Source organism: Chaetomium tenue, assembly GCF_020726465.1.
Source record: "Chaetomium tenue strain MPI-SDFR-AT-0079 chromosome Unknown F5144scaffold_3, whole genome shotgun sequence".
Lineage (NCBI taxonomy): Eukaryota > Fungi > Ascomycota > Sordariomycetes > Sordariales > Chaetomiaceae > Chaetomium > Chaetomium tenue.
Window position 1 is genome coordinate 3,938,757 of NW_027117331.1, and position 24,094 is coordinate 3,962,850.

Below are 24,094 nucleotides of genomic sequence, written 5' to 3' on the forward strand. Positions count from 1 at the left end.
TATATCGTAAGTGGGAGGCTAACTCCTCCGTTCTTGAAGTGAATCAAAGGTGGGCTTTAGGTGTTGGTTAACCTTCGGCCGGTGGCGAATGGGCTATATGATATGTTTATGATTAGAAGGGTTAGTTTATGCGAGTGAGCATGGAGAGAGAGGCGGAGATACCATTCGAGAGGATGATCAGAGCAAATGGATCCTTAAATTAAAGATTCAGTAGGTACTGTTTAGGAGGGCCTTGGTTGTTTACTCAAGTATGTGCTTAGAGTTACACATCTGGGCCATGTCCAGCAATGATAAAATGCCCTCATTCATATTGTTGAAAGTCACATGGGATGCCAGGCTATCCGTTAGATTGGATAAACGGGGCTACGCTGCCAAATATTATGGGTGTGGAGATTTACATGCACCAGGGACACATGGGCATCAGCGCGGTCAGTACTGCTTCCTCATGGCCCTCGACAGAATGTTAAGTTTGATGTGAATTTGTATTATTGGGATGGGGTCGCTACACTCTCTCCAACTAACGGTTCCTGTCCGTGACCAAAAGCTGAATGCTCTCAAGAGTCGGCATCCACTTCTCCGCGTTGCTTGGGTGATGGTCAAGGATATCAAAGCCAGATGTTGGTAACGCTGTGGCAGTATCGCTGATCATCATCTCTAGTCCGACTTAGCGTGTCCATCTCTGCATCTTCTCACGGCGGAATTCTTCCAGATCCCTAATGGTTGTGTCAGTCTCCTGCCCCAAGATCGCTTCAAAATCAAACAGGGGGAGGATTTGGGCGATAGCTAGAAACCCGGGTTGCTTACCACTCCCTCGACTCAAGGTCGCGCTTGTTCAAGAAGATGTAGGTCTCGCCCTCCACCTTGGTGCCCTCGACGAGCTTCCCGTTTGCGAGCTTCTTAAGCAGGCTGACGGTGACGGGTCGGCGCTCGTATTGGCTGCCCTCGAAGTGGTCCAGCCTGGCCATGTTCGCGTTGGTGAGCCCCGTGACAAAGGTGCCGACAACGTTGTGGTCCTTGTCCTCGATGATACCTGGGTAGTCGGCGTACTTGACGCGGCGGCGGCAGAAGCCATGGAGGACGGCGGGGTAAGAATTGTGGAGGTTGCTGATTTCCTCGGGGACGTCTTTGGTTCCGTAGCAGACGGTATGGAAGACGTCGGCCGCCATCTGCGCCATGGTGGTTGGTTAGCAGTGTCCCGCTTAAGGCCTAAGAGTCATGATTTTCAGGCTGCCATACCAGTGTGCCTATCGATTGAAATGGTTAGCAGCTGCATCCCGGCGGAAATCAATGTTGAAAACGAAAGGGACGAAGAGTTGCATAGCTTACCATAAAAGAAAGCACAGTGCGTGCCATCGTCGCTTGGCATGCTGGCCTGAGTGCTAGCTTGGGCGTCGTTATCAGAAGTGGCCATTTTGCGAGTAGAACGAGGAGGAGGCCGTTTGACACGTCGCATGGGGTCGTTTGCAGTGGGGGGTTGTTGGCTTTTGGATGACTTTTTGTACCACTTGGGAAGGGAACAAGGAATTATGAGTCATAAAATGTCAGGTGCTCAAAATTGGTAAGTGTTGTGCGGCGAAAAGGGCAACTTATCGGGCGAGATTGGGAGTCTTTAATATTCAGTGAGCGTGGTCTATCCGTTTGCCTGCTGGGCTGCTGCATGGCCGGCGCCAAGCAAGCCCGGATCGGAAGGAGGCACACTCAGCTGAGGCAAACATGCACTTGGTCCCATATCGGTTTCTTCTCGGCAGCTGACCAACATAAAGGATGAAACACTCAAGCGGCAATGGTGAATCTCTAATCAGAAATATCGGCACATATCGACCATTGACCGCCCGAAAATGGAAGTGGGACCTACCTAACTATACCTGGGGGTAAGAAGAAGATATGTGTACGGAGTATGTAAATACAGGGGGGCAGTGACCGGGTTTCGGCTTGGCTCTCTACCAGGCCGTTATCCCGGGGTTTATCTCGACAACTATCTTCCGTGTTTTTCTGTCCTTGTTAAAAAAGAGAAATGATAGTAAAAGCAACCATAATTCGATTAATAGATCTATTGGCATGGAGTGCTCTAGGTACTTAGAAGGATAGAATGGCATTTTAGCAGCCTATATCTTCGATGTGCTAGTCTCCAGTTAGCTTTAGGTGGGTTGAGCCCGCAATGCGATTCATCCGAAAACGTGCTCCACCCATTTCTCAACCGCAAACACTCAAATCATCAACCACTCACAGGTCACCACACCCTCGACTCGGGTTGGCCTTCCAAAGGACCAAAACCAGCCCCACACCCGACCTTCAAAAATGTCAGAAGCGCTCGCCGACGAAATAGAAGCCATCAATTCCATCTACGGGGATAACACACTCACCCCCTCCTCTCAGGACCAAGACTCATCCATCTTCATCCTCACTCTTCCTGGGGAAACAGCTTCTTTGCGACTGCAGTTCCCTCAAACATACCCAGACATACCTCCCACGGTCCTCGGCACCCATAGTTCCGGTTCCGCAGGAAAACATGGGGCTGCCGCAAGGGATTTGGCCCTCTTCCGGGATGCGGTCAGTGAGGTGTACGAGCCGGGGCAAGTATGCCTGTTTGACGCCATAGAGAAAGTCCAGGAGTTGTTATCAGCCGTCAGAGAGGGCGAAGGAGAGGATGAGGCCCCGGCTTCCCCTGCGAGCGACGACACCCCCACTCTCAACCCTTCGACGGAACCCAGCGCCGGTGACCTGGGCCCACAGCCCCCCTGGATCCTCTCCGTCCCCTTCATAGAAAACAAATCCACCTTCGTCGCCCGCTATGCGCCCGTCACGTCTCCCGCCCAGGCAGCCACCTTCCTCGCCCACCTTCTCGCGTCAGACAAGCGGGTCCGCACGGCCACGCACAACATCACGGCCTGGCGCATACGGGGCCCGAACGGAGCCAGCTTCCAGGACTGCGACGACGACGGGGAGACGGCGGCGGGTGGGCGGCTGTTACATCTCATGCAGCTTATGGATCTGTGGGATGCCATGGTCGTCGTGACGCGCTGGTACGGGGGGCAGAAGCTCGGTCCGCGCCGGTTTGCGCTCATCAACCAGACCGCGAGGGACGCCTTCGTGCGGGCGGGGTTGGTGAAGGAGGAGGTCCCGGCTGGGGGCGGGAAGAAGAAAGGGGGGAAGTGAAGTGGTGGCACGTTGGGTGATCCTGTCTGCGGTGAAATGTGAATGGAGAGGAGAACTTGGTCTGTGACATTTACACTCCCATCACCGTTGAGGGTATGACTACAACCTTGGAACAAACCTATATAACACCCCACCCCCATATCAGCAACCACTGTTTTTCATCACCACCATCCCCTTTCAACGCTTTTTCATTACCACCCCCTTTTCACCACCCCCCAACCAGAATTCGCCCCCTCAACCCCCCACCCCCTTCCCTCCCTCCTCCTTCTCCCTCTCCGCAGCAGCAGCCGCCGTCTCATCCAACAACCTTCCCAGCACCCTTAACGCAACCTTCGCCCCCGCCCTCCCCAAAATCACCGCCCCCGCCCTCGCCGTCGACAAATACGACAACTCCACCCCCCCTCCCCCGACCACTCCCACCCCCATCTCACTCACCAACCGCCCCGCCACCCCCGACACAATCCCCGCCGCCTCAAAAGGCAAGTCCGCCAAATCCAAAAAGATCGGCACCAGCGCCCCATCATCTTCACCATCACCACCCCCCTCCCCATCCCCCCCATCATCGTCATCACCATCCCCACCATACTCCACCCCCAACGGCCCCACCAAACTATCCCCAAACACCCCCAACAACCCCCGATCCACCAACAACGCCGGCGGATCATCCGGCGCCAGCGTGACGCTCAAAAACCGCGGCGCGGCAGCCAGCGCCGTCACGATGCTCGTGTACAGCTTTGTATCAATAGTGTCGACCCACGCGGGGGCTCTGGGTTGTTGTTGGGCCCTGGCTTGGGGGTTGGGTTTGGGCTTGGCGGAAGGTTGGTGGGAGGGGGTGACGGCGCCGCGGATGCCGCTGCATTGCACGAGGGTCAGGCCGGGGGAGAGGTAGGGGGTGATGTGGCGTTTTTGGAGGAGGGTGAAGGTGCGTTGTTGGAGGGTGGTGATGGTGGCGGGGTCGGTGGTTTGCGGGGCGGGGGGTTGGGTTTGGGGGGTGGGTGGTGGTGCGTGGGTGTGGCGGGTGGTTGGGGTTGTGGTTGCGGTTGCTGTGGTAGGTGAGGTGCCGCATACGAGGTTGGTTTGGCCGTCGTCGTCGGAAAAGACAAAGTCTCGCGCGAGGAGCGTCTCGACGACGGCTTGGCGGTCTTTGGTGGGGACGAGGATGAAGTCGGAGTCTAGGTGATGGTCAGTTCTGGGTTCTTGAATAGGGGCAGGGGTTGGGGAAAGGTGTAATTGGCACTTGTTGCTCTGGTGATACAGCAGGAGCGGCTGGGGATACCCACAATATGTCGTTATGAAAAAGATGGAGATATTCGCTAAAGCCAGCGGTGACGTTAGGTCCGCAACCCGCGAACCTGCGTCCATGCCTGAGCCGTACACGCTCAGGGCAATGTATGTGTCCTTGGAGATGGTGACAGCCTTGGCCTGGCTCTCGGGCAGCCGCTTGATGGCAGGCTCGAAGACAGACGCCGCCCAGGCCGAGTTGCACACGATGGAGCACTCAATGGGCGTGACGCTGATGTTGAGGAAGCCATGGCGGTGGTCCTCGATGGTCAGGCTACCCGCCCTGCTCTGCCTGGGGTCTTGGCTGGGAGGGAGGAGGACCTTGAGGATCGGCTGGAGGAGGCTGGGGTAGAGCTCGAGAGGGATATGGATCAGGCTCAGGGTGCCGTCCTAGAGATGTTGTTAGCAAGGGAAGAATTGTTGTTGTGAGAAGTGAGTTGCCAGTTATGGCTAGATAAGACATCATGGAAGCACCATGACGGTATGTGATCTTTTGTCGATCGACAATGGCCGGGAAGTGGGAAGCTTACCAGAAACGAGACCTGCGCGCTCATGACTCGGTCAGGTGCCTTCCAGCAACGGGCGCACCCTGAATTTACAGTAGCTCAATGCTTCAGCATCCAATTGATGCAAGGCGGCTGAGTGTTGGCAGCCAAGCGTGGTAAATGATTGAGGTTGCAGGGTGAGGCGAGGTTCGGGTAAGATCTCCCGCTTCTTTGTTCTTCCCGCACAATAGAAAGGGGTTCGAAACCGGCGAGTTTAGGAGCTACTGCGTAAATACAAAGACGACACTCAACTAAACTGCAGTGACCCAAGATGAGCTCCCAGCTGGGAACCAAGCGGAGTTGTCACTTATCAACGGCGGTGGACCTGCTCTACTTGATGACTAGGTACCCCGGTAACCCGAGGGTGTCCAAAATGGATTACTAGAGATAACGTGACTCACGGATGCTGTTTGAGTGTTTGCAAAGACCCGAAATACAAATCACAGCATAACATGCGTCTGGAAGTATGTACAGATGGTAAAAAGGAAAGGTAAGGGAATAGATAAGAGACGGATTTTGATGGGTCCCGGATGAGCTCCGCAGATAGCAGAGACGATCGGATCGGATCAGCAAACCTTACAAGAACACAGCTCCATCCGTATTGGAGATCAGGAGACGGCAGAAGGCAAAAACAACCGTTGGCCTATCATTGAGGCTTTGTACTTGGGATGGACTCGTGACCTCGAGGGTGCCAAGGCATGGAGCAAGCTGAAGTATCTCGGATGCTAATTTAGGTTGCAGCTTGTCTGCAGAGGTGGGGAGGGGCGTGGGGGCACAGCACCAGATCAATGGGGAACGAGAAGGGTCTGGATGTCCTTTCCAACCAAGTTCCTGACAGGGAAATGTCTTGAAAACGAGCAAGAGTATGGTCGATGATGAGACATGCATTTGTCAGAGAGGAATATGTGCCTGCCGCCCGCTGGAGCTGAAGCAACACGTAGCATCGACGAGACACTGGTTCCCTGCGACCTGCAGGTGGTTCCTGGAGCACCCCGCATTTGCACTTTGCTCCCCTCCCTCGACCGCCCACCATGCCGCCAGGTACCGCGTTGAAGTTCGTGTTGCTGGCAGGGTATAAAGATAAATGAGCAGGGGCATCAAAGGCCAGGGCGCTCTTCGATGTACAGAAGAGAACGGGACAAGAGATACATGAGGGAATCACGGCACGGATCCAACTGATGTACCAATGAGAAACACGATAGTTCATGCCCTTCTCTTAGGGTGCATCTGGCACACCAAGGATGCGTGGACATGCCGTGGTACAACCCAACTTCCGCTGCTCTCGCACACCAGGGACTCGGCTGGCTCGGTATCGACATGCATGAGGGGGTTGCTGTCCTGGAGCAGTACACTTGTCTCATTCGGTTTCCCCAGACTGGTCAGTCTTCTAGCGCAGGGCCCGACCAACAACTCTCAGCTCCCAGAAGGAGTCGCGATTGTGACGCCAAAGTGGCAGAGCTTGGATATAACGCGCCCCCACAGAATGGCCATCCTGCAAGGGGTGTGTATTGCATTGTCTTTACCAGCATCAGCATCGTCAATGCTAGGTGGCGGGGCCGTGGAGGGAATGGGAGTTGTCTTCGACGACAGTATGCCGAGCCTACGGCTAGAGTCTGGTTGCGTCGAATTGGTCCGCTTGTATGTCGCCGCCCTTGTTGCTGCTCGCATGCCTCATACGCCAGGCTCCGTGTCCCGCGATATGCTAGGCTGTGGCAGATACTCGACTTGGGAGCAGTCGTCGTGGTTGGCTGGACGTGGGGTGGTTGCTGCTGTGCAAGGCCAGCGATATCCCGCTCCTGGGAAGCCATCCGCCGACACTATCCGACTGCAACCAAGGGTGGGTGCAACTTCCGACCGTGATCATCCCTTAGTTTTTGCTTTACTTTTTTATGCCGACGACAACCAGATTCCGAGGGCTCTCGCGGTAGTCGAAAACCGTCTCAACCCAGCAGTCGCGGACAATATCAGAATGCTCGCGGAGGAAAAGCCAGCGATCCGTCACGATAAGTGACTCTACCACACAGGCACTGAATGCCATCAAGCTCCATACGGCGCTTAATTCTCGCTTCCGAGGCTGGAATGTCTCCTCGTATCGGGCAATCTCCTCATCTGTGATGTCGCCCAGCTTCTCCTTGATGGTTTGGCTGTATTGGCTGAAATCAGAGTTGGTGGTCAACTTGGCGATGGCGCCTCGCACGTAGGCAGAAAGGGAGGTGTAGCACTGCTTGCGCAGTGACCCAATAATAACCGGATTGGTGCTCGAGTTGAAAGGGGTCTCTTCGCCAGCCTCTTCGCCATGGTAGACTCTGGAGATAACGCCCCTGTCGAGGAAGATTTTCTGTAGGACGGCACGATAAAAATGGCGCGTAAAGAAAGCACCGCTCTCCTCTTCGGTCCAGTTCTGTGGGGCCTGGCACGCCATCATGCGGGCGGTGATGTTGAGTCGGATGCCGTCACCTCCATACGTCGAAACCCGCTCACTCATCGGGAAACCTTGGGGGTCCCGTCTTTCTGATTCCCTGGCAACCCGCGCATTGATGGGTTGCAGGGTCGGGCGGCTGAAGGGAGGCTTGTAAGTCGGCGGGCCCAGCTTCTCGGTGAGGAGATTGTAGCAGCAGCCGACAATGGCAACAGCCCGAATGCACGGATTCAGGATCATGGAACGAATCCCGTAGTGCGATAGGTTCCCGCAGGAGTGGATCGAGACGGCCATCATACGAAGGTCTTCCTGCCGCACTTCGTCTTCCTGGCCGCGCAGCTGAGAGAGCACATCGGTCAAGTCGGCATGCTCGAGGCGGCCGACGACGTACTCGATGGTGCCCTTTCCCTTCTCTACGGCGTATGTTGCCTGCAGCTCTTTCCGAGGTCTGACGTCGATGGTGGCGATGTCCTCGTCGGATATGCCAAGTTCCTTTGCCGCGCGCTTCAAAGCCTCCTCGTCGTTGTGGAGTGATGGATCTACGGTCTCGCAAATCCGGTGATAGAGCTTCTTGTTGCGCACACGCTTCTCCAGCTCAGCCAGCCCCGAGAGAATATCGAGGTCCCTGGCGCCGGCCATGTTGGCCTCCTTGCTCTCCACGGCAACGATATGCTTGTTGTAGGGCGGGCTAGCCAGTGTCCGACCGAGATAATTTTGCCCGCTCCCGAAGTCTACAAAGTGAGTAAACTCGGCGCCCAAGGCACGAGCCGCATCCTCAGCCAACCTATCAATGTATCCGGCGAAGTGCGTGACTTCGTGGACTTTTTTCGTCTTCATCCCCAACGCCACCTGCCTTGGGAGAACAGGCAGTTTTGGCCTGCTGGGGTGGAATGTCCGATTTAGAGAAAGTTTCCTGATGTCCTTGACATATTGGATAAGCGACTCGGGGGGTGTGCATGTGGCCCCTGTTGGAGAAACCGAAGAGAGGTCATCCCGCATCATAAAATCGAGGAGCCCCATTGGGGTGGTCTGCACCAGATAGTCCTGCCATTCTTTGGGCACGGCCACAGCAAATACTCCTGGGTCGGTGGTGAAGAAATCGAGAATGTGGACGCCGCCGCAGAGAAACCGGAAAAGGTCCGAGTTGGTAGCGAAGTGCAAGAGGCTTTCCACGTACTCTTCTGTTGAGGAGAACTCGTCAGAGTGTGGGAGCGGCCGCGTTGGCCTCGTTTCAAAGTGAGCCATGATTTGCTGGCGGCATGTGTGGTGTGTGACGAGGTGGTTTTGTTTTCAAGCAGGTGTTTTGGGGGGAAATTCACTTTAGGGCAGTGGACAGTACAAGGAAAAACGCATGAGTCTGAATGAGTAACAGCAGAAACCAACCATGAATTACCTGCATTGGGTTTTCTTTTTATCGATCAAATTTCCTTATCTCTATTCTGATTTTATTCAATCTATTTCACAGAATCTATTCGATTTATTTTCTTTTCCACCAATTTCCTTTGCTTGTCATCCATACGAAGTAACTAGTTTTCGACTCAATCCTTGCCCTTGAGTGCCTTGGTGGTTGTCAGGTAAAGGCTTGGCAAGCTGTCAGTTGTTGCCAAGCGGGTGCACCTGTCACATTCTCTTGGATTTTTATCGGCAACATCCGGTGGAGCTTGCATCTCGACCCGCGGCCGCGACGTTGATGCTGATCCCGAATGCGCTGTTGACGAAAATTTGGCTGAGGGTGTCCGGCCGCAATAGACAAGATGGTACGGGCATTTTTCTACTACACAAGTAAATCAAACTGACCATGATCGACAGGTGTTCATCTTCGGAGTTAACTTCAACGAGCAGAAGCTCGTCAAGGTGCGCTGAATCACACCACCCTTTCCTCTAGCCCGCGCACTCATGCCCCCTCAGAAAGCGCTTCAGTCCTTCTACGCCCTCGGGCCACAAACAGCGGATCGCATTTTGGCGAAATATTCGATTTATCCCGGGGCGAAGATAGGCACGCTGCCGCCCAAAACTCTCACAGCCTTGACGGCCGAACTGTCGACGATGAATATCGAAAGCGACGCCAGGAGAGTGCTCCAAGACAACATCAAGCGGCTACGTGACATGGGGACATACCGCGGTAGGCGGCACGCCATGGGGCTACCGGTACGCGGCCAACGGACAAGAAACCAGATCGAGACGGCCAGGAAACTCAACAAGGTCGAGCGGCGGGGTTAGAGAGGGGAGGGGTCGGCTTCAGGGTATTGGTTGGGATTGCAGGTTGGGGCGAGATATTCGACATGGTGTTTGTCTCTCCCCGGGCCGGGCAGGAGAGTCCGGGTTCGCGGGCGCATTGGGACTGATAGACAACGGGGTTGGTCGTCCCGGCCGAGCAACGGCGCACCGGCGTGTGTTTCTATGTACAATACGGAATATACATACTGGAAACTGGGCTACAAAGCCCTTGGTCAACACTCATCCTTTTGGAGCGGGCCCCACCGGTTCTCCGGCTCACAATTCCCTCTCCGTACCCCGATACCCTGCCGCAAACAGGCGGGGCAAGTCATCTTCCAACACCGGCTCGCCCTTCTTCTGCATCTCCCTGGCCACGGCCTCAACCTCCCCCCAAACACGGAGAATATTCCCCCCCACCACCTTCGCGGCATCCCGATCACTCACTCCCTGCCTCAGCAACTCGGCGATCAAGTCCGGGAACTTGGACACATCCTCCAACCCCTCCGGAACATCCACAATCCCCGCAAAGTCACTCCCCAACCCAACATGATCAAACCCGATGCGCTCCCCAATATACAACACATGCCTCACCACCTGGTGCAGCGTCGCGTTCGCGGGATAAAACTCCGGCAACCCATCCCCCCTCCCCGGCGCCTCCACACACGAAATAAACCCCGGATTAAAATTCACCATCACCAGCCCCCCCCTCCTCCCCACCAAATCCAGCACCCCATCCGGCACGTTCCTCGGATGCGGACACAACGCATACACACTCGAATGGCTAAACACCACCGGCGCCGCACTCCCCTCCCACCCACTCCCCCCACCACCAAGAACATCCCTCATCGTATCCACACTCGCATGCGCCAAATCCACCATCATGCCCAACCTGTTCATCTCGCGCACCATCCTCCTCCCGGCCGGACTGACACCATGCCAGACCGGCTCGGCGCGGCGCAGCGGGTGCTCGTGCAGGGCGGCGTCGGCGAAGCGGTTGCCGCAGTTGTGGGTGAGGGTGGCGTAGCGCACGCCCAGCGCGTGGAATTGGCGGAGGATGGCCACGGAGTTGCCGATTTGGTGCAGCCCTTCGACGCCGAGGGGGCCGATTAGTTTGGGGGGTTGGCGTTGGGGGGGTTGGGTGTGGTGGTGGGTGTCGAGGAAGCGGTCGAGGGCTTCGGTGCTGGTGAGGGTGGGGGGGGCGAAGATGGAGGGATGGGAGTGGCGGAGGCGGGCGAGGAGGTCGATTTGTTGGAGGGTTTGTTGGACGACTTTTGGTGGGGGTGGTTAGTGAGTGGTTGACCGCGGGGGAGGGGGTGTTGGGATGGGAGGGAGGGAGGTTACTGGAGTGGTAGTTTTCGTCCGAGTAGTCGCTTCCGTTGGCTGGGCAGGGCCAGAAGACGCTCCAGAAAGCGCCGCCGTTCATGCCGGCTTGGAGACGGGGAATGTCGACGTGGCCGCGGAGACCGCCCTCGGCGAAGGGCTCGCTGAAGGTCTCATTGTAGATGTGGTTGTTGTAGAATGCCCGGATGAAGATGGCCAGGTCGTTGTGTCCGTCTGTCAGTGGTGTAAGCTGGAGGAGACTATGGCATCACGAGGGTTCCGAGGGAAGTTACCGATCAAGGGCGTCGTCCGCAAGATATGCTCGACACGTTCTTCGATAGTCCTAGGTTTGGTTGAGCGGAGCCTGCCAATGCACACCGAATGGATAGGGAATAGTCGAATCAACGACCCAAAAAACACCAATGGCAATATCACGTATAAAGCGGCCTTCGAGGACCCCCGCCGCGGTTGTCCGGCAACCGCCGGGTTATCACCGCCTTTGGGCTCGGCGCGGCCGACGGGCCCCGGGAGTTCCGGGCTAGACTTCATGGGTCCCGATTACTGTGTCACCAGGTGAGGCAATATCGGAGGTTGTTAATCGTTCTTTTGATTGATTCTGGAAATCACCGGTTTTGGCTTCACCGGTGGTAGTGGAGGAGGATAAGGTGAAGTGGGCCTGGAACGGGGGATTGCCATTGATACGATGACAAATGTGGAAATACCAAGTCGCTCAAGTCCGTCAGGGTTCTTGTCAATCAATGCTCTTTCAGCGGATTCTTCTTCGGCGCAAATTCTCAACGTTGACAACCCCAAAACTGCGTGAATAGGGCGTTATGCTCTCTTTAACTCAACACAAAATCACTTATTAGGATTCAATAACTGCTTGGGACTAAAAGTAACATCTCAACACGAGTCTTTCCAAAACACCTGGCCGTTTCCCTTGGCTCTCGCTGGTATACTCCAAGGATTGTTGTCAAATATCACAAGACATTTCACGATAGCTGGCACTTTGACGGGGCCCAAGCCTCGTACGTGTGGTGTAAGTCAGCGCCAATCATTAATGGCTTTTTTCAGCCTCGTCATTCCTCCCATGTTGTCTGTTGTGTAACACTCACTCGAACAGTCGACCCCACTATTCGTAAAGTCTGTACCATACGTAATGTTTCAAGTATATTTCATGGTGGGGTAAAGAACGTCTCGAATTCATCAGCACAAGTCAAGACAGTCAGTTGGTGCCAAGGAATTTCTGGCTCGGCTTCTCCTGCAGCGTTCCATGGATTCCATCCACTGTGTGTTCTGCACGACGAAGAGTCCTTTCACCTGCAGTTGGCTCTGCATCTTGGTTCTGCACTGCACCTTGGGTGACGCTGCGTGGGAGGCTTTGCGGCCCTGGCACAAAGGCACTCCTGTTGACGCAAGAGAAAGCCGAAAGGCTGAGATCAGAACATGAAAGTACCTATCATTCCGAGACTGCATTTTCGCGCCTTGCCTGCGCTTCAAATTTGTAAAAGCTACCTACCTTACCTATTTCCGCTGTGGATCACCCCAGCGCCGCTGACCCTACGCCCCTTCAACCTCGTCACCCGGGCCCTGGAAGGGCATATTTCTCCCGCAAAACTCCATCCACACGCCCGTCACCTTCGTCAAATCCAGCCCGTCATTATCACCCTCACGGACCTCAATCCGCCACTCGGCGAGCGGGCCGACCGGCGCCACTGTGCTCTCGGTAACCTCCCCGCCGCCGGTGTAGTCACGCTCAATAGCTTGGCGCCCAAAGACGACATTGGTGGTGCACGAGGCAATCGTGTCGATGCCGGCCGTGTCGTACGTGAACTGGAGATCGACAGGCTCGTGGACAAAGTCGTACGAGGTCCTGTTCGGCCCCCAGAGGGTCTCGTGTCCGAGGTGGCAGATGGATATCTGCAGGAGTTGCCGCGAGCCGCCGGCTTCGGGGCTACGTCTTGCGCCTGTTGGTGTGAATGAGGGAAGACCCGCCATGTTAGTTGAGGTTGGCAAAGGGCGGTGGGGATAATAAGGGGGCGAGAACGAGGGAAAGGGGGGCGGGGGCAGACTGAGAACATCTTAACGCACCGGGAAGCCACACGCGAACTTGATTCAGGCGAATGTTGGCCATGCCAGCAAAGGTCTGATTTCCCGTAATGGGGGGGAATGTCACGGCCGTTTCATAGACCCGCTTTCCATTGGAATCCATCCTCGGATTCTGCAGGAGCCTCTGGACTTCGGTGTCGGAGAGCTGGTACCGAAGCCCCGGATCCTGACGCTTGCTGGGCCACACAGACCAGGTGGAAGATGCAAACGTCTCGAGGCACTTCTGGAACTCTCGCTCGAGCGACTGCTGGTTGGCACGCAGATGTGAGTATCCCTGTAGCGGCCCCGACTCGGCGAAGGAGAGTGGGCTCCGCGGACCCCAGAAGCAGATGGCGCGGCCCTGGTAGTTGAGCTGCTGCATGACGTCTAACCGGAGGGTGTCACGGAGGCGCGTCATCCAGAAGAAGATGATGGGAATCTGGGGGTTGAGGTTGAGGAGCTCCGAGCCGAGCTTCGGGTTCTGTTCTCTGTAGTACGCCAGCTCCGCGACGGCCTCGCCGACGACCTGCACCGCTCCGTTGTAGCTCAATACGGCGCTGTTACGCCGTAAGACGGTGCTGACGTAGTCGTCGAGGAGCTTTTCGAGGCTTTTGGCGTGGTCGGGGATGGCGGCTTTGAACTGTTTGACGAGAGCTTTTACGCTATCTATCGCAGCGACAACCTTGATGCCTCCGGGGTCTTCGAGTTTGATCTTGCCGTCGTTGCCCAGGTCGAGGGCTTCTTCCAGGGATTTCAACGTGTCCGAGCACGAGACAAACTTCTCAATGATGTTAGCCTTCTCAAACTTCTCTCCCGTCTCGTCCTCAATAGTGGTCAGCTCCTTCTTGGCCGTTTTGGCAAAATCGCTCAGGTCGCTCAAGGATCGTGAGACGACCAAGAGGGTGAGCGCGTCTAGCATCTTCCAGACGTCAACCTGGAGCGCTAGCTCGATTTCCCGCTTCACCTTCTCAAGCTCGCTTGTGATCTCTGCACGCCTCTGAGTTAGAAACTATGTGACCTGCTTGATCTGCAAAGCTGCCACCGAGATGACTCCATCGCTACCGCATTGCGAAGAAATACGACTCTGGATCTTCTCCTCGTTTTCTTTTCCCGCCTTCAGACTGCGCCTAAGGTAGTCGCCGACTTTGGCGTCATCCTTCAGGGCCTGCTGATATCCGGATGCTATGTCTTCGGCTTCTTTGAGCAAAGGGAGGAGCACCTCGGCCCTCTGAGAATACACCTTGATGGACAGCCTCGGCACCCAGGATGGGTCATGGCCAAACATATCCTGCCCGGCAAGGATTCGAAGTCGTCGTGAGCTGGCCTGCGAAAGGACCGATTTTAGCTGGGGCAACGCGGCTACCGTCAGCTTCAGGTTGGACTCCATGTGGGAATATGCTGTCGATAAGGAGCAATCCGGCTGTTGGGCCAGCTTCGGTACGAATGAAAGGCGCTGAACCAGACGAGTGTAGAGCGTAGCGGCCTTGGACCGCGAATCCGGTGTATTGACGAAGAACAAGTTGTCGGCTTCGTTCAGTAGCATCTGGCATTGCTCTGGGAAAACGCAGACTTGATCCAATTTCAGGTACTCGGCGTTTCGGTCGAGCGACAGCGCCGTCGATGTGCGTGAGCCGTCCTCCCCTTTCTTGCCGGGCTGGCCTGTTTTGGAGTCGGAGTGAAGCCCAACACCTCCCGCGCCTCCCCTGCCTTGGGTGAGAGTTAGCATCCTAGACACACACAGCGGGGTATTTATGTGCTTAGACTGTGCGATGAGAAAAGAGAAGAGGACCAGGCAAGAGTATTAAATAGGGACCTACCGCCGGTGGAGCTAGCAATCTGTCGACTGGTCAAGGTTGCAAGCCTTATGGTGACCGCCCGGAGATCACCAGTGACGCCTTGGAGCTTGGTAGAGAAGCCGGAGTCGTCCGAAGTATCGTTGACGGTCTGGGTCAGCAGCCTGATTTGCTCGAGAATTTCTTGCTTTCTTTCTTCGCCTCCCTCATCCATCCACTTGACTATGGACGCCGATAAAGAGTCAGTCGCAAGAATGTTCGATGGGCTCACGCTAACAGGAAACTCGTCTGACTTCAACATGGTTCCAATGGCGCGGCGGCAGCTGTCCACCAACGCCGTGTCGCTACTTGAAGCAAACTCCAAGGTTTCCAGGAGCCGCACCAGCCTTGTCATGGACGTGTGATACCCAAGATGCAACTCGGCTTCGTCTTTCAACGCTTCAACTCGCACTGGATTGACGTTGCCCGGGGGGAGGCTCTCGCAGCCAGGGATGAACGAGCGTAGGATCGATGCGGCCTTTTGAGGCCAAGTGTAATCCTTCAACTCTCGCAGGCTGAGGAGAAGGTCACCGGCTGCAGTTCCATACGCAATACTGATGCTGCCTGTTTAGGTAGGTAGATTTGTTAGTCTAAGCCATTGCAGCACTGCACAAGAGGAATACATACCGGCATTGCCCCCGTTGCCGCCATTACCACCAATGCCTTTCTCATCCAGAGTATCACCACCTCGTCCTGCATTTCCTCCATTGGCAATGATATTGAGCTCGAAGGGAGAGTTGTTCGTGTTTTCGACGTAGAGCCACATGTTACCCCCCTGTTGACCATCGCCGCCAGGTTTCCCATCTCCCTTGGGAGAGGTACTCATGTCCTCCCCACCTCTCCCGGCAAGGTCGACAGATTGGGAGGGGCCGACGACATTCAACTGCGAGCAGAAAATTCCGAGAGACTTTCCCGGAGCCGATACGTCCTTCGAAATGGTGACTGACTCGGCATAGATGAGCGCCGTGTCTTCAGCGAAGGTGAGTTCGCCGAGGTCCACATGGCCAGTGCTAAGGACGAGTATCGTATTGTTACTGGAATAGCAGGCGTATGATTCCGAGGCCGGAGACGGCTTGAATGTGTTGGTAGGGGACATGATAGGGATAAGGAACTCAGGACGCTGGTTGCGGCCTGCGTTTGTCTGCGCTCAGTAGTTCTCAGAGAAGACAAAAGACGGGCAGTGAGAACCCGGCCGTTTCTTTTCACTGAGTGTTAAACTTATTGGGCCTCTCACTCCTTGTGCGCCCGGTAGCTGTCATGCTAGTACGGTACTTATCTGAGCGAGTTCTCGGCGAGCTGGATCATGGCCTGCCAGATCACACGTTAGGCGGCTGGATCTGGCATCACGGGATTGTTCATGATCCTTCGAATTACGAATTACTATTATGCATTTGTAGATCTCCTTCGGGTTATCGCGTGTTGTTCAGTGCCTATGTCGATACATATAGTCTGAGACAAATAAGTCGACTATGCAGCAACACATGCATTAGGAATGGTAAGGGTGACGTTGGAGCTTCAGTTCAGCTGTCAGGGTACAGCTGAGGTTGAGGCGCTATACTCGACTAAACCCCCCGTCCGGTCTAGCATTGGCTACTACCGCCAGATCTCCAATGCACATTGCAGAGTCGGCACAGCGGGGTGGGGACCCCAGTTTGATCCCTGCTGCAGAGCGTCTCGAAAGCGGCGGTCAGCTGCTGTCTGTGTGGTGATCCCGTCCTCAAAATGGAATCCTGCCTTATCTCTCAGTTTCTCCTTTCCCTAGTCAACATGAATTGGGCTCACCGTGCTGAGACACCAGGTTGTGATGGTCAGACCATTTCAGGAAGATATCTGTCTCCTTTCGCCAAGAAAGTTGTTGCTATTGGCGGACATCGTGTGATGCGGAGGAATTGGCCTCATCAGCGACGGACTAGAGGTGATACCGACCGAAAAGCATCCATGCCTACGTCACCTCGTCATTGCACCAGCATGACCAGCACGGCAATGCTTAGGCGCCTAAGTGTTCCGCTTCCATGCCGAGCACCTGTCGCAAGTGTGGGTCAGCGAGATGGCTCATAGCAATATGAAGCCGCCCAGACTTGGGTATATATGTCACGGATGAGTGATATCGTTTTAACTATCACCAAGGTTGCCAGTCCTCCATTCTCCATCCGCCCTCACCTCCCTCGGAACGTACCAGTGCAAAGAGGACTTACTCGACAAGCCAGACCAGCCCAGGCCCCGCCACAACATGGCTTACAACACCCCTCAGAAGAAGCTCGCGCAGCTTGCCGAGCAGATGCAGGGCGAAAATTCACTGCGTGACTACGATGTTCTCGTGTCCTACAACCAAACGGAGTTGAACAAGATTTTGCTCGAAAGAGCGGCCGAGCCCGGGAGTCCATTGGCAGAGGGACTAAGCTGGTCTGAGGAGACTGAAGGTAAGTACCTATCTAAGTAACTTGGGTTGTTGATTCCTAAGAGTTGGTTATCTATATACTAACCCGATGCCGACTCAACCAGATGAATTTGGTGATAAGCGCACCAACACGGTTGTGGTGAACCTGGGACGGCCATCCCTCCAGATCCTAGACCATGATGGAAACATCACCTTCAGTGCACCCTTCACAGGTTCCAACACCATCACACGTAAATCAGACGGCAGGACAGCGATAAAGACATTCGAAAATGTCAAGATCGTCATCACGGCAAATCTGTCAGTGGTGCAAGGGACCACCGACGCAGCCAGCAGATTTACCCCTGGTGCCTCCCCGAACCCGTCTCGCGCAGGTGCCGTGAGGATCGTTGAGCAGGGAGGCGATGCCGCTCTTGGAATCTGTATCGACTTTCCGGCACTCCTCTCCGTCGTTATCGAGGATGACGGGCAAGGAGGGAATACCCCTAACGAGCTAGACCGCATTGCGGAGGTCGTGAAGGCAAGTCTTGAACGGAAGTTTAGGACGGCTGGCTTCCAGTACTGCCTTGCGGGTGTGAATAACAAAGCCCCGGCCAATTCTGGTGATTCCTTTGTTCTCCGGCCCGCGAGGTTCAGTTTCAGTGTGATCCATGGCGACGATGACACAAGCGCCATCTGCATGGGCATCCTGCTCGAGGACAACCACAATGCTGGATCCACCCCGCCGCCGATAGAATTTACCCCGAAGGACAGCCATGTGAATCCGATCCCGACTGGGCGGACAGCAAGTGTCATCTTCGGCCACCGCGTTATGGCAAACTCATTCATCGTCGTGAGTCCCCTCGGCCCATTGCGTCCCTGTCGCTCCCCTCTCGATTGTCAATGAAGTGCTAAGTTATTTTTTTTTTTTTTAATAATCAGCCCGGCTTGATAAAGAGTCTCTCCAATGTGAAGTGTGTATCTGAGAAAGGCGACGGTAAGAGCTTCGAGTCACCACTCCCTTTTTTACAAACCCCCAGGACAAAAGATCTGACTCGGCGCGTCTTGTATAGCCGGAATGCGGTTCGAATTCAAGCTGCCATCGCACCAAATCATGGCTCGAAAGTATGAAGAAATAAGCGGGGAAATGCTTTTCAACATGGATGGTTTCTCCTTCAACCTCGATAGTCCGGTTTCGAACCTCGTCTTCTCTCCAACCAACTCGAGTCCAACGCCACCGGTCAAGCTATCGTATACCAGCCCACCCCAGACAATGGAATGGAATAGTACCGATAAAATCGGTCTCCACGTGGTAAGTAAGTCGGGCGTCGTGGAAGCCGAGTTCTCCCTCACGGGGACCGCTAGTTGGGGTCGCGGCCCGAACCCAGAGCGGTATCCGAACCAGCTCCAGCTCCTCTTCACCTTCGCACCGCAGCTGGGAGTCAAGATCGAGGCCAAGAAGCAGGAGTGGTGGAAGTCCTTCTTCGGCGGGACGAACGCGCTACCGCCACATGCTCGCGACATGGACCTGAAAACGCCCGCGATATCCATCGACATGACGCCGATGGATTACTTCCTGACCACGAACTTGCTGTTTCCTGGGGAGCACATCTTCCACGTCGATGACCCAAGCCAGACGACCGAGATGCAGGGGTTGATGACCCCGAGGGATACGATCCTGACGGGCATGGTGAGGAGGAAGTAGATAGCACACCAAAGCCCGGCATCCGTCTCCTGGGCTCGTCATGTATTGATTGTCATCTCACAGGTAGGTCATGGGATCACCCAACTGGTTGTTGTGGCTTAACGTTCGTATGCATAATTATCACTGTCCATGTCTCCGTCGCGCCTTCAGATAGCTAGCTACAGCCTGCAAGGTCGATTTTGTCGGAGTGATATCATTCGAGGCCGAGAGTTCGTCCAAGCACAAAATGTGTGGGGGTGCGCTGTAAAAGGGCGCAAATGGAGATGGTCGTGTAATACGCGCAATTAGGTCTACAGATAAGTTAGGTAGGTACCTAACAAGACAGTTGATTTCCAGCACGGATGCCCACTCCCGCACAGTTCTCCCAGTGGTGACATCGGGTTGGCAGTTGTCGTTGGCGGTTGTTGGCGGTTGTCGTTGGCTCGAGGTTGGCTTGTTGGAGAAGGCGGCAGAAGCAGGGTTGAGAAGTTTCCAACAGTCCAATTGGCCGCCTGGGATTCTGCAGGGGGCTGAGACAGTTTGTCGCCGACAACTGGAAAGGGCAGGCTATGCGCCCCATCCAATGAGACGTGGGGTTTGGCTGGGCACCTGCCTCTCCAGGGTCGGGTGCCTTGGGAGGGTCGGACGGTTTCCAACTTCAAGACGGAATTCCTTTTTTTTTCTTGTACGGCCTTGCTTTGCGTTCGGCCTCCTTTTTGGCGACATCATCGCCGTTTGCGACCTGCTTTATGTCCATCCAAAGACCCTCCGATTTCAACGATCTTCCCGTCACACCCGTGAACCCTTTGCGCGCGCTCTGACTTCCAAGTCCCTGTCCCACCTTCAAAGCCAAGATTTCGGCCAGCCTCAGCCTCAATCATCCCAACACAAACTCTGGCCTCCCCTGTAAGCCGCCAGGTCCGGAGCCGTGCCACGACTGGTTCGCGGGAATTCAGCAACTGTCCCAATAAACATCCGAAACGACCTCACTCTCGATTTCCGTTTGCGCCGGCCAGAGAGGGCTGAAAACAACAGCGACCAACCCAAGGTGTGATCGGCACTCCTCGTAAAGATGCCGGGCTTCGCAGACTCGTTCTGGTCCAACGACTACGCCGCAGGTGAGTTGCTGCTCCAAGTGTTGATCGCATGGACCCCATCTCGCTGACAGAACCCGAGGACTTGGTGTCCTGTTCGGCAAGCTCCAGCAAGGCGTTGTCGAGAACCGCCAAGTCCTGACGATCGCCCGAATGCGCGCCGAGGCCGAGGAGATCTACGGTCAACGCCTCTCCGAGATTGCCCCCGCAGTCGACAAGATCCAAGGCGGGTTTGGCCGCGACGATGGCGCCAGCGTGCGCAAGGCGTACGACGGCGTACGAACCGAGATGGAGGATGCCTCCAAGAACCACAAGAAGATTGCCCAGAACATCCGCGACCTGGTCGTCAACCCCTTCTCTCGCTGGTGCGATGCGCATGAAACCCGGATACAGGACTCCCACGAGGAACTGCAGGGACGGATCAAAGCCCACGACAAGCAGGCCGAGGCCGTCAAGAAGCTGAGGAGCAGCTACTTCAACAAATGCCGTCTTGTCGAGGATATCGAGGAAGAGAACAAGCTCGCATTCCAGGACCCCGAGGGCAGCCCAAAGCAGCTGCAGAATATTCCAGAAATCAAGGTGGACCAGGAACCAGCAGAGGAGGAGGAACCCCTCGAGATCGGCGACCAGATATACTCCCCTGAACAGGTGAAGAAGATCCTGTCGCACATGATCGCAACCGTCAAGATGGGCGAGACCAAGGTTCCAATCCTCGGGACATACCAGAACACCTCGGCTGGCTCCGATATCGTGGAATACATCCAACAGAATATGGGAAGCTCGAGCGTGAGTTATGCGGAGCGGATTGGCCAGGATCTGGTTACCCACGGCTTCCTGCGCTTGGTCGGCAACGTCGGGAACACCTTCGCCAACAGCTCCAAGCTGTTCTACCAATGGCGACCGCAGGCATTTGAGACCGCTGGTGTCCCTGAAAAGAAGGCGATCGCGAGGACCTTCTCGATCCCGGTTGGCGGGTCCGATGGTGGTGACTCTCCGGTGGTTGGCGCCGTGACCGAATACCTGGCCAAATGGGACGTCCTAAACACATCGCGGCCGAACGAGACGCCCGCTGAGCGCATGCGCCGGGAGGCTAGGGAAGCGGACGACCGGTACAAGGCTGCAGTTCAGAAGCTGGACGAAATGCGCTGCGAGCTGGAGGAGGCCATCCACGTACATCTCAAGTTTCTTGAGCGGTGCGAGCTGGACCGGCTGAAGGCCACCAAGACGGTCATTCTGGACTTCTCTGGGACCATTAGCAATGTGATTCCCAGCTTGCAGTCCACTGTTGACAACATGATGCTGTACCAGGAGACTGTGCAGCCGCTTGGAGACCTCCGCTACCTCCTGGAGAACTACCGAACTGGCAGCTTTACCCCGAAGGTGGTGGTGTACGAGAACTATTACAACAAGGTCGACGAGCAGACCTTTGGTGTGGACCTCGAGGCCCGTGCCAGGGCCGATCGGAAGCGTGTTCCCGTCATCATCACGACACTCCTCACCTATCTGGATCATCACTACCCTGACCTTGAGGGCGATGAAGCCCGCAGGGGAGTGTGGCTGCACGAGGTACCGCTTGCCCAGACACACAAGCTGAGGGCCAGGGTCAACAACGGGAAAGCGCCAGCCCTCGAAACGTTTGCTGAATTCGATATACCCACGGTCGCGAGTCTGTTGAAGCTCTATCTCCTTGAACTTCCTGGTATGTCCCATCTAAGAGGTGCTTGTCAGGGCCGAGTTGTATGCTAACAATGATTGTCAGATTCTCTTGTCTCGTCGCACGTCTATGAAATCATCCGGACCATTTACACCACCCCGACGGCAGATGGCGGCGATGCGGCCCGTGTCCCCGTTCTCCAGCAGACACTCTCCCAGCTGCGGCTCACTAACATTGCGTCCCTGGATGCCTGCATGAACCACTTCACGCGCCTGATCGACCTCACATCAGCCGACGAGGAGTACATCGCCAAGCTCGCGACCTCCCTCGCCCCCTGCGTCCTGCGCCCGCGCTCGGAGACGTCGCTCACGATGGAGGAGAAGCATGCCTACCGGCTTGTCCGCGACCTCTTTGCGCATAAGGACTCCATCTTCAACGAACTGAAGCGCCTGTCGACCGCGAACTCTTCTGGCTCTATTAAGGGTAACCAGAACCGGCCACGGGCCATCTCCACCGACGAAAGCAACCGCAAGGCACACATGGAAGAGCGCAACCGCGCGCTCCTAGAGAAGGCCACCGGCAGCCGGAGCAGGGCAACCTCCCCGGCACCCAGCCCCCGCGCCTCCCACCGCCGCGACCGGAGCGTCGGAGGCCCCGAGACGCGCTTCCCCATCTCAACGAACCTCACCAGCCCCACCAGCGAGCCCCGGAAGCGCACCAGCCTCGGCCCCAACCTCCCCAAGCGCACCAGCCTCGAAGTCCCCGGCGAGTCCGACACCCCCACCACCACCAACACCGCCAACCTCAGCCACCCCGCCGACGGCAACTTCATCATGAACGGCATCAGCGCCATGACCGCCGCCGCCTCCGCCGGTCCCCCGGGCACACCACCGTCCCAAACCCCCATCGCCACCGCCACCGACCCCCACCTCGCCAAGGTCGGCGAGCAGGACCACCACATGGTCGAGAAGCGCAACAGCCTCGGCCGCAGCGGCGCGCGCTTCTCGTCCGGTCGCCGCGTGACGCCCGCGTCGGCGGCGGCGGCGGCGGCGCGCACGGCTACCCCGCCCCCGAATCATCATCCGGAGAGGGGGACGCCGCAGCAGGGGCAGCATGGGCATGGGCAGCAGCATGGGCATGGGCAGCAGCATAGTGTGACGCTGGTGGATGCGCCGATGGATTATTAGTAGTGGTCTGTTGGGCGGTTGGTGGGGGGTGGGGTGGAATGTGGTGGGTTGGGGGTGTGATGGGGGTTGGCTTATGATGGGGGTTTGATGCTGTGGGGGTGGTGATAGGGGTGATGATGGAATGTAGTTATGGGGTATGATGAGGGGTGTGTGTTTGTGGAGTCGATATGACAGGGAGGGGACGAGGGTTAAGAAAGACAAAGACATGATATCATGATGGCGGGGCAGGCGGAAACGGGGCGGAGCGAGTGAGTTGGGTTTCGGTTTCGTGTATCTGTGCTACACTTACTTGTACCAGTCCAGTTCTGGAGGGTGGCTTTGCTTCCTTTCTTTTGTTTCAAACTTGATGGTTCGTTCCTTGCTATCTATCCTTACCTGTTGGTGGTGTTTTGAGGTCCCATGCCAGACTTGTGAGATTCCCAGGCCGTTGTGAGAAGGTAGGTGTTTGTTCTCTCGCAGACAGTTGTCGAAGGGTCCTGAATGAAACGGTTTTAGTAATCACTTATACGGTGCTTTTTATTTGGGTTGATAGCTAACGGCCATCTGGCCATTCCATAGTAAATATTCTCCTCTATCTTTTTTCTTCTTTTACTTCTCATTTTAACTTTTCTGATTATATTGGTCATTCTTCTTTTTTTCTACTCTACTTTTTCCTTTCAAACCCAAGGCCGTCCTCGAATCCCTCTCGTGCATGGTTTGAGTCACCCGGCGTCATTTCACCCGTCCTCACTTGCGGTCAGCAATCGCGCGCATGTCCTCAACTCAACTCGATTTTTGCAATCAAGCTTGTTGATCACACACATAACACAACCCGTCCTCATTGTTTGCACGAATGAGGTTCCACCGTTCGCCACAGTTATTGCGCCGCTCACTGCGATCCCCGCTATAAAATGGAACGCACTCTCGCCCAAAGATGTCGTTGGGAGGCATCGCATTCTGCACTCTCCAGAATATCGTCAATCCGCAAACCCTTCATTGCTTCTTCTTTTCTGGTATCCCATCGACCCCGACTCAATCCTCTACACATCACTTCCATTACCCACATTGCTCAGATCCACGACCGAGCCATGGCTTCCACCGAGGTCCTCTCCCAGACCCTCTCCTCCATCACGGCCATCAAACTTGACCAACTCCAGCAACAAAAGGAGGCTTACGGTAACAAGAAGAGGTCTCTGCTTGAAGCAGTTGGTGCCGAGACCGACACAGCGGTACGAGCCAAGAAGCTGCTCAAGGGCTGCAAGGA

At 55.7% G+C, this 24,094-nt stretch overlaps 9 protein-coding genes across 9 annotated transcripts; 4 read left to right on the forward strand and 5 right to left on the reverse strand.

Annotated features, from left to right (window-relative positions):
* Nucleotides 1-463: 463 nt before the first annotated feature.
* F5144DRAFT_569512 (AIG2-like family-domain-containing protein) lies at nucleotides 464-1,860 on the reverse strand. The gene is made up of 4 exons (XM_066788701.1): nucleotides 1,327-1,860; nucleotides 1,237-1,244; nucleotides 805-1,166; nucleotides 464-713 (listed from the first exon to the last, which is right to left on the reverse strand). The coding sequence occupies exons 1-4, from the start codon at nucleotides 1,451-1,453 to the stop codon at nucleotides 665-667; spliced, it is 546 nt and encodes a 181-aa protein (XP_066645327.1). The 5' UTR covers nucleotides 1,454-1,860; the 3' UTR covers nucleotides 464-664.
* Nucleotides 1,861-1,865: 5 nt separating this feature from the next.
* On the forward strand, nucleotides 1,866-3,569 carry F5144DRAFT_569515 (ribosomal protein S5 domain 2-type protein). The gene has a single exon (XM_066788702.1). The coding sequence runs from the start codon at nucleotides 2,299-2,301 to the stop codon at nucleotides 3,154-3,156; it is 858 nt and encodes a 285-aa protein (XP_066645328.1). The 5' UTR covers nucleotides 1,866-2,298; the 3' UTR covers nucleotides 3,157-3,569.
* Nucleotides 3,391-4,991, reverse strand: F5144DRAFT_486470 (ACT domain-containing protein; the record flags this gene model as incomplete). Its single annotated transcript, XM_066785551.1, has 4 exons — nucleotides 3,391-3,680; nucleotides 3,738-4,328; nucleotides 4,437-4,827; nucleotides 4,968-4,991. The coding sequence occupies 4 exons, from the start codon at nucleotides 4,989-4,991 to the stop codon at nucleotides 3,391-3,393; spliced, it is 1,296 nt and encodes a 431-aa protein (XP_066645329.1).
* A 1,870-nt stretch (nucleotides 4,992-6,861) lies between these two features.
* On the reverse strand, nucleotides 6,862-8,646 carry F5144DRAFT_486402 (methyltransferase domain-containing protein; the record flags this gene model as incomplete). Its single annotated transcript, XM_066785548.1, has 1 exon — nucleotides 6,862-8,646. One exon carries the CDS (start codon nucleotides 8,644-8,646, stop codon nucleotides 6,862-6,864), a length of 1,785 nt encoding a protein of 594 aa, XP_066645330.1.
* Nucleotides 8,647-9,207: 561 nt separating this feature from the next.
* Nucleotides 9,208-9,621, forward strand: F5144DRAFT_487078 (mitochondrial 37S ribosomal protein uS13m; the record flags this gene model as incomplete). Its single annotated transcript, XM_066785587.1, has 2 exons — nucleotides 9,208-9,255; nucleotides 9,322-9,621. Coding segments are annotated over 2 exons (348 nt in total), but the record flags the coding sequence as incomplete, so codon positions are not given.
* Nucleotides 9,622-9,757: 136 nt separating this feature from the next.
* On the reverse strand, nucleotides 9,758-11,768 carry F5144DRAFT_204789 (membrane dipeptidase-domain-containing protein). The gene is made up of 3 exons (XM_066782952.1): nucleotides 11,232-11,768; nucleotides 10,960-11,172; nucleotides 9,758-10,886 (listed from the first exon to the last, which is right to left on the reverse strand). The coding sequence occupies exons 1-3, from the start codon at nucleotides 11,485-11,487 to the stop codon at nucleotides 9,895-9,897; spliced, it is 1,461 nt and encodes a 486-aa protein (XP_066645332.1). The 5' UTR covers nucleotides 11,488-11,768; the 3' UTR covers nucleotides 9,758-9,894.
* A 730-nt stretch (nucleotides 11,769-12,498) lies between these two features.
* Nucleotides 12,499-16,081, reverse strand: F5144DRAFT_611678 (uncharacterized protein; the record flags this gene model as incomplete). The annotated part of the gene is made up of 5 exons (XM_066791698.1): nucleotides 15,486-16,081; nucleotides 14,844-15,422; nucleotides 14,037-14,733; nucleotides 13,030-14,003; nucleotides 12,499-12,905 (listed from the first exon to the last, which is right to left on the reverse strand). Exons 1-5 carry the CDS (start codon nucleotides 15,952-15,954, stop codon nucleotides 12,499-12,501), a joined length of 3,126 nt encoding a protein of 1,041 aa, XP_066645333.1. The 5' UTR covers nucleotides 15,955-16,081.
* Nucleotides 16,082-16,925: 844 nt separating this feature from the next.
* Nucleotides 16,926-19,420, forward strand: F5144DRAFT_569522 (uncharacterized protein). The gene is made up of 3 exons (XM_066788703.1): nucleotides 16,926-18,085; nucleotides 18,175-18,229; nucleotides 18,306-19,420. Exons 1-3 carry the CDS (start codon nucleotides 17,345-17,347, stop codon nucleotides 18,935-18,937), a joined length of 1,428 nt encoding a protein of 475 aa, XP_066645334.1. The 5' UTR covers nucleotides 16,926-17,344; the 3' UTR covers nucleotides 18,938-19,420.
* Nucleotides 19,421-19,572: 152 nt separating this feature from the next.
* On the forward strand, nucleotides 19,573-22,851 carry F5144DRAFT_620148 (uncharacterized protein; the record flags this gene model as incomplete). Its single annotated transcript, XM_066792003.1, has 3 exons — nucleotides 19,573-20,034; nucleotides 20,093-21,709; nucleotides 21,770-22,851. The coding sequence occupies exons 1-3, from the start codon at nucleotides 19,989-19,991 to the stop codon at nucleotides 22,849-22,851; spliced, it is 2,745 nt and encodes a 914-aa protein (XP_066645335.1). The 5' UTR covers nucleotides 19,573-19,988.
* Between the last annotated feature and the right edge of the window lie 1,243 nt (nucleotides 22,852-24,094).